The 15,182-nt window shown below is 46.9% G+C and overlaps 1 protein-coding gene across 8 annotated transcripts in view; it reads right to left on the bottom strand.

Moving 5' to 3' along the window:
- WDFY1 (WD repeat and FYVE domain containing 1) overlaps positions 1–15,182 on the bottom strand; it is a 158,180-nt gene that overhangs the window by 48,056 nt on the left and 94,942 nt on the right. The window contains exon 1 of one of the 8 annotated variants that reach the window (XM_019923616.3): positions 8,160–8,341. The exons of 6 other annotated variants lie outside the window; for them this stretch is intronic. In XM_019923616.3, coding sequence (XP_019779175.1) covers positions 8,160–8,162 — 3 coding nt within the window. In that variant the 5' untranslated portion in view covers positions 8,163–8,341. Of the gene's footprint in view, positions 1–1,308; positions 1,396–8,159; positions 8,342–15,182 lie in introns of those variants that run through there. One more of the 8 variants, XM_019923615.2, reaches the window with a different exon arrangement.

Genomic DNA, 15,182 nt, shown 5'->3' with positions numbered 1-15,182 from the left:
AAAAAAACCCTGAAAAGTGATTCATGTACTATTTCTCCATTTATCATTTCATCTGGACAAGGTAATCAACTTAGGGTATATCAACAATAGCTGTTGGTGGTTTAATTTTGTCTTATAGTCAAGATGTCCCTAATTAGGTTTTCTCCTGGAGTCTTTTGAGAGGCAGACTGGCCTTTGGTTCTGTTTCAAATCATTCGAGGAGGAAAAGGTCCTAGAAATAGGGAGCAGAAATTCCAAGCAATTTTCAATTCGCCTTTGAAGTCGAATGAAACCTTAATAACTTGGGACCCCATTCATATTTCATAGTGATGCTTATTTGATCTTTCTTAATATGAATTTTTTTGTGGCCAGGAACAACTTGCTATGATTACTATGCTAAACTCAGCGCCCTGCATCGTAACGATCACTTAAACGTTTATTAAGAACCTTCCTTTTTCTTCCTATTGCAGCCTATACTCCACACTCATTAAAAATCTGTCCCTAGGGCCTTTATACCTTGACAACCATGCCAATGGTTGTGCACAAAATTTAAGAGGTGGGAGATTGCCCATCCATCACACTCTGAAAATTCAGGTTCAATCTGACAGACAGACCTGCCTTGTTATATAGTCAAGCCTCCTCTTTTCCCCGTAATTTTTTACAAAGATTGTCAACGTAGATTAGATTTTCTGAATTCTTAAAGTATCTAAATCGTGAGGCCAAAGAGACTTAGAAAGGTAGGACTCATACACAGGACACTTTGAATTGAGAACCTGACTTCTCACAAAGAAACTGGAGGCAAGCAGTTGTTTCAGAAATAAAAGGAAAACGTTCTATACACACTCTGACTTTAGAATCACATTTTCTTAAATGTGATATTACAATAACCCTTATCTTCTCCCACCTCCCCAATATCTGCAGTCTGTGATATTTTGTTTCTTTGTTTCATCCGTTCAAATAAATTTCTCATTAAAAAAAGAAAAAAATTTAAGAACTATTTTTAAGTTTTTCATTAGCTTTTTCCTATCTCCCTTAAAAATGTCCTGGCTAACATTTATGGAATGTATGCCAGGTGCCAGCCCCCGAGCTAAGGGTTGAACTGGATTGGCTCATTCAATCTTCAGGGAAATTTAGGAAGTGGGCCTGGTTACGAGAGCAAAGAGCAGAGCCTCCCAGATCACAGAGCCTGCACCCAGGAGCCCAGGGCCCTCTGCCTCACCACCACGTCACACCTGTATCCCACATCTGCCTTTAGAAATGAGCACAGGCAGGCTTCCTGAAACGCTGTAGGCATGTCACCTCCACAGGCAACGAGTATCTCAACATTACCCAACAGAGATGTCTCCTCCAACAGCACTTCTGCCTCCCGAGGAAGTTCTGACACTTAAAAGAAACAGTCATCTTTTCCAGGCCTCTTGTAGCCTCACCTGCATAATGAAAAGTTGCTGCCCTGATTTCTTTTTTTCAGGGAAGCCAAGAGAAGCTGGAGGTGGGCAGCAGACACTGAAACTGGGGGCTGAACTATTCAGTCACAATCTGAATCTGGTACCGGGCTTGACTGGTCCTCCCTGACTCTTTCAGGGACAGGACTTCTCAATCTTGCTAGAATGTTCTGCTGTCTACTGAATACAGTGAGGCCAATTCTAGTTCATCTGACAAGCACCTCTGTGCTTTCATGGTTCCCTCCTGTGAAGTGACTAGCAATATTATTTTACCTTTTTACCAAAAGTTTTCAGAGTTGCTGAAGTGAGAAAGATGGATCACATTTTTTTCCCCCTCAGCTAGTCTCGATTCTCATTCAAAAGCAAGGTACAGGGCTTTCCTGGTAGCACAGTGGTTGAGAGCCCACCTGCCAATGCAGGGGACACGGGTTCGAGCCCTGGTCCAGGAAGATCCCACATGCCGCGGAGCGGCTGGGCCCGTGCGCCACAACTACTGAGCCTGCGCTCTGGAGCCTGCAAGCCGCAACTACTGAGCCCACGTGCTACAACTACTAAAGCCCGCACGCCTAGAGCCCGTGCTCCGCAACGAGAAGCCACCGCAATGAGAAGCCCGCGCACGGTAACGAAGAGTAGCCCCCACTCACCGCAACTAGAGAAAGCCCGTGCACAGCAATGAAGACCCAGTGCAGCCAAAATAAATAAAATAAATAAATTTATTTTTTAAAAAAAGCAAGGTACAAACAGGAGTCCTGGAAGCCTGACCAAGAGCCCAAGTTAAAGAGAATAGAAGAGAGAAAGTGTCTGTGTGTGTACATGTATGTGTGTGTACATGTATGTGTGCGTACATGCATGTGTGTGTCTGTGTGTGTCTGTGTGTGTGTGTGGACGTATTGTAAGGAAACTTCTGTTTCCATCCCAATTCCAGACACATCCAGGCTTAAGAAGTTACAAAACATAGGGAAAAACAAAGCAGAGTTTTGCTGGAGAAGTAATATAAATGGGAACATTTTTTAAGTCATTTTTCATATAATTTAAAAGGTGCTATGTTCAAATACAAAAAAAAACTGAGATGTCTAATAGAACACACAATAAAAAGTGACTCTTTTTACAACACCAGATGCGTAGAGCCCTTCCCAGAAACAATCACTGTCTCTAGCATACCCTTCTACAAGTTTTCTGTTTATTTGCAGGTTTATCTGTGTCATCATTTTACACAATTTTGTCTAAGCTGACAAATTATACCACACCTGACAATCAGGGCAGACCCAGGAAGAGCTGGGGAAGCCATGGCATCCCGTGCCCAGGGCTCCACTGGGACGTGGACAGAGGCAATGAGAGCAGCGGAAGCACTGACCTAAGGATCTAACCTACAGCAAACGCGGGGAGCAGATACGGCTGAGAACTCCCCATCCAGTCAGAACTGGTTCAGGAAATGACCAAGTACAGTCCAAGCCAGCCGGACGAACGGCCCACGACCTCAGGACAAGAAGGGAAGGGGTGGCAGGGCCTGACGTAGCCACCAGGATCGGCACTGCTTGGGTCCCCATGCCACCTGCCTGGGAATCATCTACAACTTCCATGAAGTAAGAATGAGATGATGACTAACCACTACTTTATAGTATAATCCTCTTCTGTATGCTTGATACAAAATACATATTAAGAAAGTTTAGAGAACTTCCCGCCAAGAACGTGGGCTCCAGGAGAGCAGGAGAGCTTCTGGCTTCTTCAGTACAACCTCTGGGGCCTAGATCCAGGGCTGGCTTTTGTGGACACCAGAGCCCTGGGTTCACAAAGGGAGCACCCCTGATTTAATGCTCTGCTGCCATTGTCTTGAAATTCCCAATAAATTCTGAACGAGGGATCCTACATTTTCATTTTGCACTGGGTACCACAAATGATATAGCCAGTCCTGCCTGGAACACTGCTTGTCATAGGGCAGGTGTCCAATTTATTTGTCAAATGTACACATGAGTGAATTAATGGAAGTTGCCTGAAAACATGGGTCTACAGAACAAACTCAGCCTCCAGGCCAATTCTGGCCCTCCACCTGTTTTGGTAAATAAAGTTTTATTAAAACACAGTCACAGCCATTTGCATCTTGTCCATGGCTGCTTTCACTCTACAGCAGAGAGGTTGAGTAACAGTGACAGAGACTGTAAGGCCCAGAAAGCCTAAAATATTTAGTCCGGCCCTTTACAGAAAAATGTTTCGGACACCTGCCTTAGAACACTGTCTCAAATTTCTCTTCCCAAATAATTAGAACTGCAGAAAAGGCAGGTAGACTTGTGAGACCTGGAGGGTCAGCCTTAAGCAACTAGCCATAAACGAACTATATCTTAGGTGTTTATCTTTAAAGTATATGGGAGGTTTGCCTCTTGGACCCAAATACATTGATGTTTTAATGCAAAAAAAAAAAAAATTTTTTTTTTTTTAGTCTATAATGAGCTGGATGAGTCGTTTTTACCCCTGAAGGTCCCCCCTCGACAAGGGCGAGTATACAAAGGGCAGAAGCACCAGTTTGTACTGTGGCCTTAGTTCCTCCTCTTAATAGACCCAGTGTAGAAGGAAGGCTCCTGTAGCATTTAAGTGGCCACTGAACCTTGCCACACACCCATCGTTTCTTACCGGCCCAGAAGCCCTGCTACAGAAGGTCCAACAAGGACATTAAAACTGGAATCCTGCATGCCTATGTCCTTGACTGAATGTAATATAGGTCTACGCCCCATCGCACTGTGGGACTAACAAGTGGTTATATTATTTTTCCCCAGGCAGTTTTCAGAAACTATTTAGAGAGCTATTTCAGAACCCAGCTCTACCTGTTGGGAAGTGTTCAGACTTGGGACTTCGTGGGAGATTTTTTGAAGGCCAGCTTCCTCATAATGGTCAGTGGCATTTCATTTCTAAATGAAACAGTGGGCAGTACCCCCTTTCCACTGTAAAAATTCTTAATTTATCCCACGTTAGCAGCCATGCAAGAAGTACATTTTCTCTTGCTAGTCAGAGTGCTGGAGAGACAGTTTAGTACACCCCTGAGAGGATTTCAGGGGTGTTTGCCTCTGATCTCTGCATACATTCTTTTACATCACAGGATCTGGAAAGGGAGCTTCTCCTGGGTAAAGAGCTAGAAAACAATGAATTCCATCAGAGAAAAACAAGATACGTGAGAAAGGGAGGCTATAAGAGAGGCAAGGGGACTTTCCCTGGTGGCGCAGTGGATAAAACTCCACGCTCCCGATGCAGAGGGCCCAGGTTCAATCCCTGGCCAGGGAACTAGATCCCACATGCATGCCACAACTAAGAGTTCGCATACCACAACCAAGGAACCCACGTGCTGCAACTAAGGAGCCCGTGAGCTGCAACTAAGGAGCCCACGTGCCGCAACTAAGACCCGGTACAAACAAATAAATAAATAAATATTAAATAAATAAATAATTTAAATAAAATGGTGTCGCTGCTGTGGAAAACATTAAAAAAAGAGAGAGAGAGAGAGAGAGAGGCAAGGACAGGCCCCAGGAAAGAAGGAACACCAGTGAAATCTCAGCTCACTCGGAGAATCTCTGTACAGTAACAAGAAAATAAAATTGAAAGAATGATTCATAGAGATGTCAAGGAATGCTAATCTTTGGGGACTCATACAGGAACTTTCTTTATTTGTGTTAGGGGAAGGGGTGACTTTATCCATTATGTCTTCATCCGTAATAAAATAATTCATGGGACCCAAAAGGACAGACATTGGAAACAGTGGGGCAAATACACAATCTGCTGACCATTTCCTGCCAGCTGTTGTCAATAAAATACCACACAAAAATTGTAAGCTGCTGACAGTATTTGTCACAGAAACCAGTAATGGGAACTCAGAAGTAACAACCCTGGGGAGGGGTAAACACAAGTCTCACTGGTGCTGTTGGGAGGCCTGTGGGAAAGGTCTGTTGTGGGTGAACCCTCTTGGGAGAACTGAACACCGCACAGGGTCTCTTCCCAACCCCTCAACCCCACAGTAAGTGCTGGCCAGCAGCCCAGACCACGTCTCCGTGGAGGACGGCGCTCGCTACTGCTGCCACAATAGGCTTCCTCACTCAAGCTGGAATTTAAACCACCAAAATAACAATACACACGAATCACAATTTACTTAAGCGTCAGACAATAAAACTGATATACTGGGTGCTGGAGAGGGGTTCCCAGCAGGATCTCCAGGTTCAGAGTTAGATATCTCCACCCTCACCCTCTCGGCTTCTCACTGTTCCTATTTCTCTGTAATACAGTGAGATTATGATGGACATGGGAAACTTGGAATTACCCTATTTAGGAAAAGGAAGCATTCATGCTGTTTCTAACATAAATTCAGATAAAGAAATAACTTCACAGTTCAGCTTGGGAAGGTGAATTTACTGTATGGTATTGTAAATTTAAATAGAGAAACATTTCAGATACTTGCTGATTCACTTAAAAATTATAATCAACCTATTACACATTACCAGAAACAACTCTTTGATGAACAGTAACAATATTTTCCAAAGCAAAAAAAAAATATTAGTGAGAAGAGTGGCACTGTTTTACTTTTTGGCAAATTTCCTTAATGTCTGGCTCAACAGAAGACAGCTGGACTCTGCTACCACTTTTGCATTCACTCTGTTGCACTCTCGCAGGTCACGTTAGCCTTGAGAAAACTTCATGTACAGTCATGTAGGAATGAACGTGTAAAGGGCAAATAATATCTCTACGCTATTATGAAAACCGTTTTGGCCTTGTGGACCTCTAAAAAGTCTTGGGGGGCTTCCCTGGTGGCGCAGTGGTTGAGAGTCCACCTGCCGATGCAGGGGACACGGGTTCGTGCCCCAGTCCGGGAGGATCCCACATGCCGCGGAGCGGCTGGGCCCGTGAGCCATGGCCGCTGAGCCTGCGTGTCCAGAGTCTGTGCTCTGCAAAAGGAGAGGCCACAGCAGTGAGAGGCCCGCATACCAAAAAAAAAAAAAAAAAAAAAGTCTTGGGGACTCCTAAGTGTACCCAGCCCACACTTTGAGAACCACTGCCTTATGAGTTGGGAACAGTTATTATCTCCATTTTACAAATGAGCAAACTGGCATAGAGAGGTCAAGCCATGGTCCAAGGACACATTGTTGGGACAGGTCAGAGCAGATAAAATACAAAGAGCATGATACCCTCATTTGGTTGTTTGTTGCAAGAACTGACTGAGATCATGAAGGTAAAGCGTTGAGCATCCTCCTATCACAGGCACTCAATAACATCAATATTTCCCATTGGGCTAGATCTAGTAGAAAAGCCAGGGAAGCTGCACATTTCTGATCAACTCATCACTTGACACCAGCAAGAAAACATAGAATTCCACTGCAGGTGTTGTCCAGAGCGTGGACCCTACACAAGCTCTCGGGTTGGAAGATTTTTGCTACTCAGAAACTCCAGGGCCTTACTCCACCTTCCATTAGGCAAAAAATGTGGCGGGTTGCACACATGTCACCTTCTCCCTTGGGAAACCTGAGCAAGCCAGGAGAGCTGCTCCATTATTTACAGCCTCCTTTTGTCATCACGCTATATTTACAAGGAACCCTCAACACACAACAATGGCGCCTCCAGTCTGTGCAGCCAAACCTCTCCTTGGAAAGCGTCTGTGGTCTTCCCATCCAGGGGCTCGGCACTCCACTTCTCTCCTTGTCCATCAACTTTCGTAACCCACATGGCCCTCCTCCTCCTGCCTGTGGAGGGTACTCAAGCCCAGAGTGCAGGTCACTTCTGTTCCTCCTCCGATTGGGAAGTGAGCTCAGCTGGGAAAGTGAAACTCGTGCAGTTCAGGCCACCGCACTTTCAAAACACTACCCTAAGCAGAAGGCAAGAACAAGAGGTGCCTGAAGCTATTGCTTCCATCCAAGTGCAGGCAACCAGGATCTCTCACCTGGAGCACTGCAAACTGGTCTCCCTGTCTCCACTTCCACACCTCCTCACACACGTATCCCAGGCTGCTCTCCACCAACAGCCAAAGAGATCTTTTAAAAGTATAGAAGGGATAAAGTCAGTTCTCACGCTTAAACCGCTCCCAAGGCTCCCCCACTCAGTGGAAATAAAATCCAAACTCCTTAACTTGGTTTATTAGGACCTGCCTCGTCTGGCCCCTGCCTACCTTTCTCGCTACAAGCAAAGGTTCCTTCTCTCTGGCCTTTGCTCTCTCTGCTCCCACTACCTGCAGAGCTCCCCTAGGACTTCCAACAGCTCAGAGGTCACCTCCTCAAGGAGGCCTTCACTGCCTGCCAGCTCTGCAGCTGCCGCCTCTCCATCCCTCCATCCGGTTGTACTTGAGACTTTAGAGCACTTACTCTCGGAAGTTATCTTCATTTTACTGGTATATTACTCATCTCCCTCCTTCCACATCGTCCTCCTAGAAGGTAAGCCGCCAATAGCAAGGACTCCACCTGGTCCCCGCGACATCTCCAACCGCCTGGCACCGCGCCTGGCACAGACTAAGCGCTCAGCAAACGGTGTAATGAATGAAGCGGCAGTGCCCGAGAGTCCCAAGCTGGCGTCCCTAGCGCCCCGGGCGCATCCGCACCGTCCGGGCGCCGGGACTACAGGAGCGGGCGGGCCGGGGGGCTGGGGGACCGGCGGGGCGGGACGGGGCTGCTCGCCCACCCGGCCGCGCGCCCGGCTCGGCGCAGCAGGTGCCTCCCGGGAGCGCGCGCACACACGTCCGCCCTGGTCCGCGCCGCCGCCCCGCTCTCCAGCACTAACCATGGTGGCCGGGCCGCCGCCGCCGTCCCCGCGGGCGAGAGACGAGCGCGGTGGACTCGAGGGCGAGAGGCGAGCGAAGGAGCCGGTGTGGCTGACAGGTGAGGTGCCCGCCTCAGACCATGGCTGCTTCCCACAATGCCCTCGAAGCGAAAGTTTGCAGACTCCTCCCCGCGCCTCTGCCCTCCCTCCCCTCCGGCTCCTACCAGCTCCCTCCCTGCCCCCTTCTCCCGCTCCTCCCTCCTCCTCCTCCTCCCTCCTCCTCCCGCCCCGCCCCGCCCCGCCCCGCCGCAGCTGGCCCCGCCCCGCGCCACGTGGGCTGCCCTAGGTGCGAATACACCTGGGCGCGCGCCTCCCCCTCCAGCCTCTTAGGCCCAGGCGCCGGGAACCAGAGCCCGCGGGATCCGCACTGAGCAGCCCCGCGCGGTGAGCGCCGAGGGGGCTGCTTTCCTGACTCTGCGAGCGAGTGTGTCATTCATTCATCCCACAAACGTTGATCAGACCTGGCTAAGAGATCTCCCGAGACACTTGCGGGAAGTGTCACTGGTTGTCTCGTCCTAAACCGTGTAAGGCGGGGAGCGTGTGGCAGATCTGGAACTCTGCTGGCCAGAAGCGATTTCTTGCCTCGGATTTCTTTCTTTTCATATATATATACATATACACACATATTCATGCATTTTATATATATATATATATATATATATATATCTGCAATCCAAGGGCATAGGTCATTTTAAACTGGCCCGGTTTTAAGAGGTCTCTCCTAAGACTGGCGTGGAGCCTCTAATCTCTCTCCTTCTCCCCTTGGTTTTTCTTAAGTCTGGAGTTTCCACCTGGGCCGTTAGGAGTCTCCAAACCCCCAAGTTGTAAGCAGAGTTATGAGTGCATTTTTATGTTCGTTTGGGAGAGTCGTTTTTATCAAATACCTAAAGAGATCTGTGACCCTAGAAAGGTTAAGAACCTTTGCCTGAGTGGTTTCTGGAAGCCAAAATTGGTGAAAATCCTCAGATCCGCCATCTGCGGTGTGGTCCAGCCCAGGTGACCTGGAAATAAGGGAAGCTCCGTCCATCTGTGCATTGATGCCACATTGATCAGTGCTTTCTCTGTGCAGAGTCCTACAGAAGGAGGGTGGGAGATCCAGCTGGGAACAAACAAGCGCTTTCTTCTGAAGCTTATAATCTCTTGTGGCTCAACAAATAATAAACAAATAAATAGATCATTAGAAAGTAATGAGTGCCAAGTAGATGAGAAGATTTCCAAGAAGATGAGTACAGGTTTCTGGGACAGGCACAAGGGAAGCTACATTTATTTAGCTGGGGTGTCAGGGAGAGCCTCCCTCTGAGAAGGTGACATGAGATGTGGAGGTGAGATACCAGTGCACTGAAGGAAAAAAAAAAAAAAAAGAGTTGTCCTTCTCAAAAGACCCCAAAGAGAGCCTCTGTGTCTGGAGTTAAGTGAGAGGAGGTCAGAGGGTGGGCAAGAGGGAATGGATCTTCCCTACCTTAAGGCAATCCATGCACTAAAAGCCACCAAGACAACCCCAGTCTCCAACCTGGAAATTCTCAACTAGAAGAAGATTATTTAAGCAATAATTGAACCCCAGACTATGGGATGATCTGCAATTTACTGTAAATTTAGGAGAGCTGCTTTCTAAACTAATTCTACCCTCAGGGTACATTTTCTTCCTTTTTGGGCATTTTGGCTTCGGTCTAAACTTTGTGCCTCCTCCTTTCTGTCCGACTTCAGGGCAGGGCCCAGCCCTGTCCCACCCACCTTGCCCATTCTGTGAAGCTTCTTCTTTAAGGATTTTGTTGCTAGTGGAAAGAGATGGCAATGCTAAAGGTGAGACTTTAAGCTATAGAAATCTCAATGCTCTTGTCATGACAGTTAAGTAAAAGATAAAAGCAGAAGAAAGTTCCCTTACTGTATGGCCCAGGTTAGGATAAGCTTGGTTCAAGAATAGGACCATCCTTTGCCTTCCCTCACGACCTTGCTGCGATGGGCAGAGGACACCCTCCTGAGCTTCTGCCCCCTAATGTTCTTCCCTCCAAATTCCCACATCACAGCCAAAATCACCCTCAGGGCAGGACACTTCACATAGGTGGTCTTATCTGGGCTTCAAACAACCTGTAAAAGAGGGGGTGCTGTGCCCACTGTACAGATGAGAGCCTGAGTCTCAGAGGCGGTGAGACCAAGGCAACCATAGACCAGGCTAATGAGGCTGAGCTGAGCCTACAATCAAGGCACCAAGGTGAAACAGGAGGAAAGGAGGCAGGGCACAACCTTTGAAAGAATGACATAGCCCGAGGACATGACATAAACTGATTGGAACCAAATGGGTCCAAGATGGGAGACAAGTTGACTTCCACTAGACCTTGAGCCTAAGTATACGCTCACGGTAACACATCAGCAAGCTAAATGACAGCTCACATGGAGCTCACAGGCTCCATGACAGTTCCAACACCGACTATAAGGATCAAAGAGTGGGCGGTGGCCCAATTCCTGGAAATCCCCGCCCCTTCCTGAAATAGCTGGAATACTCCTCCCACTCATTAGCCTATGAAATTACCCACCCCTATAAAAACTGACAACCCCATACCCTGGTGCCTTTCTCACCTTCTGAAATGGCCCACACCCTGTCTGTGCAGTGTGTTTCTCTCTAAATAAATCCACTTCTTACCTGTCACTTTGTCTTTCACTGAATTCTTTCTGTGAGAACCTGAGCTTCATTAAGTCCTGAAACCAGGCGTGTGATCTCAGTTGGAAGACTGTGGGTTTTGGCTGGGTTCCAGTCCTAGCCACGTGGGTCTAGTCCCAGTCTGAGTTTTGGCTGGGTTTGAGTCCCGGCACATGGGTTCAAGTGCCAATCTGAGGTGCACGGTTTCAGCTGGCAACCACGAAGGGATAGTGATTAGGTAAGAAAATGTTGAGAGTTTGGTCTTGGTTCTAAAGAGGCCCATGGGACGCCACGAGCCAGGCACACTGGGGAGGACGCTCTGTCGATTGTCTGCTCGTCTTTGACTGGTAGGTCAACCCCATATACTTATGCACATCCAACAGCAGATCCACGACACAACTGTCAATTCGTATACTCTTCTCCTTGACTCTGAGGTTTTTCTCCTACATTCTTGCATTCTTGTTCATTCCTGCTCTATTTCTTTCTTCTATTAACCCCAGAAGACCTGTGAGACCACCACGGTGTACTTTTTATTACTTTTACTCCCCTCCCTCTGACCCTTACAAGTGCTGACCCTTCATTCCCAACTTATAGCTAGACCAACTCCTGCTCATCGTCAACACCACTGGGGACATCTTCTGTGCCATTTCTTTGCAACTTTTGGGGCCCTAACCTGGTTGGGAGACTACCTTGGAAAGGATAGCATCTAAAATCGTAAGTGCAAATCTTGACCAAATTATGCAGTGGATTTTGACTTAAGAGTGGAATTTGGATAGCTCACGAGTTAGGCTCAGGCTTGTCTGAAATGGGCCAGGCTGCATCAATCTCAACCAATACCCCCTGGACCATATACTCCGGGACTGGGAAAGATTTGGACAACAGTAATTAAAAGGAAAAACTTAGTAGGTTATGTAATCAGGTTTGGCCACAATATGAGTCAGGAAATTTATAATGAAGTACCCTATGTTCAGATTTTCATGGCCTTGTATCTAGGCAAAGAAACCCAAAAGAAATCTAAGGCGTGTGTAGCTCAGAGGGGTAACTCTAGGAAGGACACAGGACTTTTTAACTGACCTACCCTACAGGGCCATGGATCCCGAACGAACGTGGATCCCTCCTCCCCTGAGGTACAGGCCCTTTTGGTTACGCATTTCATAGCCCAGTCTGCCCCAGACATCGGGTGCAAAATTCAGAAAGCACCTGCTGGTCCTCAGACTCCAATGAATGGTTTGTTCCAATTGGTTTATTTGGTTTTCAGTAATAGGCATGTGGCCAAAAAGTCGTGTTTAACCACGACTTTTAAGTCTTTTGTCATTTATAGGTATTCTTGTAGTCTGATGCTGTTACAAAAAGTGCCTCATCATCAAGGAGATTCATAGAAAAGCTATGGAAGCAGTTACAACAGTTCCACACCAAGATGATGGCTATGCGAGGATTACAGCCCATACTGACTTAAAACAAGGAGCTGCCCTGCCCCTGGGGCCCCTAGATCAGGCATCCAGAGATTTTTACTCCCTGACAGGCAGGGTCCACACCCCCACTCAGCCCTGAAGCTGTTACATAAGCCGGACCATGCCCTTCTGCTTCTCATAAGAATATGGGAGTAAAATCTCTGAGGGGGGAATGAAACAGGAGGGAAGGAGGCAGGGCACAACCTTTGAAAGAATGACAGCCCGAGGACATGACATAAACTGATTAGACCAAATGTGTCCAAGATGGGAGACAAGTCGACTTCCACTAGACCTTGAGCCTAAGTATACGCTCACTGGAACACATCAGCAAGCTAAATGACATGCCCACAGGCTCCATGACAGTTCCAAGACCAACCATAAGGATCAAAGAGTGGGCGGTGGCCCAATTCCTGGAAATCCCCGCCCCTTCCTGAAATAGCTGGAATAGTCCTCCCACTCATTAGCCTAGGAAATTACCCACCCCTATAAAAACTGACAACCCCATACCCTGGTGCCTTTCTCACCTTCTGAAATGGCCCACGCTCTGTCTGTGGAGTGTGTTTCTCAATAAATCCGCTTCTTACCTATCACTCTGTCTCTCACTGAATTCTTTCTGCAATGAGACATCAAGAACCTGAGCTTCATTAAGTCCTGAGACCAGGCGTGTGATCTCAGTTGGAAGACCGTGGGTTTTGGCTGGGTTCAAGTCCCACTCTCAGGCGCACGGTTTCAAAGGCTCAAGTTGATTCCTGCTGAAGCCTCACACCTGGCAGAGCCACTCAGGACACTCAGTGGGGGATAAGCCGTGTTTATTCAGAATACTCATGGATCTTAGTGGAATTACTTGCATTTTTGAGTCTTGACTTCCCTATAGCATCTTTGCTCCCTTTTGGACTCCACAGCAGGTCCACCAATAATGAGGTCAACCCCAGGGAGGACCCAGAGGCCCTGTATATCACGATCCTCCACCAGGAAGATGGTCCAATCCTGAAGGTGCCTTTGATTCCAAATCTACTGCCATAAGCAGAAGCCAGGGAGCACAGTGGGGGATGTGGTTCAGATCAGGCGGATCTCTGAGCAGATTGGTGTGATTCTGTGCACAGAGCCCTGGTATGAGGTCAACTCGGATTTATGAGTTTCACTTCTCAGATCACTCTGTAACTACATAGTGACAGAAAGTACAGAGAATTCAGTAAAAGCCACCGTGGAGTCCATAGAGGGGAAGTGGGGTGGGTGAGGTTACAAATCAGGGACATGGGAATAAAGCAAAATAACGACAGTCCATAAACCAGAATATCTAGAAACTGATATTCTAGAAATTGAGGAAAGTAAAGCTACAAGCTTAATAAAATAAAAGAAGCAAAGGCGAAGCCAATTTCAAAGCCAGCCTGTGCAACTCCTCCACGGCAGCACACGTTTGATTGAAGCCCGGCCCTGCTGTTCTTCAGTGCCTTCCTATTAGTGTCTTAGGCAATCAGCATCTCCAGTAATCCCCTCTGCAGTGTTCAGGAATTCACCTCGTCATGGGGAAACTTGTGGTTTGAGGACTTATGTTTTTAGAAAACTTCTTTTCTTTTCAAAACTGGACATTTTTATTCCAAATAAAAGAACCCTATCCAATATGTTTCTAAAGAATATTTTTAGAAAATTTTCAGTTAAAAAATATTATAGGTTCACTGTAGAGTTGGAAAATACAGAAAAGTGTTGTTTTAAAGCCCCACTCTTAATCTTACCATGAAGAAATAACCACTGTTACATTTGGTATATTTCCTTTCAGATTTTCATTCTACAGCACAGAGGAGAGGAGGAAGATTTAGTTTTTAAAACAAAAACTGGAATCCTACCATATGTACTGTTTTATATCTTACTGATTGTTTTTTTGGGGGGGGCTTTTTTTTTTGGTAACTGAACAAATATTAATTGAGCATCTGCTTTGTGCCAAGAACTGTGTTGGCTACTGGGCATAGAACAATGAGAAAAAAAAAAGCATGGTTCCTCTCAAGATGAGTATGCAGTGCTATAGGGAAGATAATTTTTTCTGTAACTAACATACATAAATGTGTAATTATCACAAAGGAGAAAGTGCTATGCAAACATGTAGTAAAAAAATTCCTAGCAAACATCTGTTGTTTGCCTCTCCAGGATCCAGTCTCCCTGCCTCCTGAAATCCCACTTTAGGTTTGGGGACCCAACACACACATAACGCTTAGCCTTAGGAGTAGCACATGGCCTGACAGTGTCCTGATGGATCAAAGCATTGCTTTCCCATGGTGACGATGATTGGTTCTAAAATAGGCATATGCTTGGAGTCAAGTAACCTAAGCCAACAAGACTAAATTCTGGGACACTTATTGGAATCTCCTTGGAGAAGTACATCCACTCTTCCTCCTAGGTTTGAAGGTGAAGAGGGAAGCTGGAGCCACTGCAGCCGTCTTAGCATGAAAGACGAGCTTCTCTTTGGAACCAGCACCAAAGAAATGTGGCCAAGAGACGAGAAGATAATCAGGTCCTGGTGACACTTTTTGAGTCCTGGATCAAGCCAGAAACTAACTCTGGATTTTGCAGTGACCTGAACTAATTTGGTTGTCACAGTTTGGGTGATTAAGATGATTTGAGGCATAAATGAGTCAGGTAAGGTTCCTCTGAGAAAGGGAGGTATAAGGTGAGATCTGAGCAATGAGTAGGAGTTAAGCAGGCCTGAAGCGGGCGGGAGGTGAGGAGACCAGTTGAAGGCAAGAAACAGCATGCTCGTGCTCAGGAGCCTGGAGCAGATGAAGCTGCAGAACATGGGTCCCAAAACGCTTGAGCGCAGGGACGGGGCAAATCACGCGGGGCCCTGGAGGTTGGATTAAGCATTCAGAATATGAAATCAAGAAGTGGGACACCATTTAAGGCTTA

Source organism: Tursiops truncatus, chromosome 7, assembly GCF_011762595.2.
Source record: "Tursiops truncatus isolate mTurTru1 chromosome 7, mTurTru1.mat.Y, whole genome shotgun sequence".
NCBI classification, from domain to species: Eukaryota; Metazoa; Chordata; class Mammalia; order Artiodactyla; family Delphinidae; genus Tursiops; species Tursiops truncatus.
The sequence above is the reverse complement of the archived record's forward strand: the minus strand, read 5'-3'. Positions and strand labels throughout refer to the sequence as shown.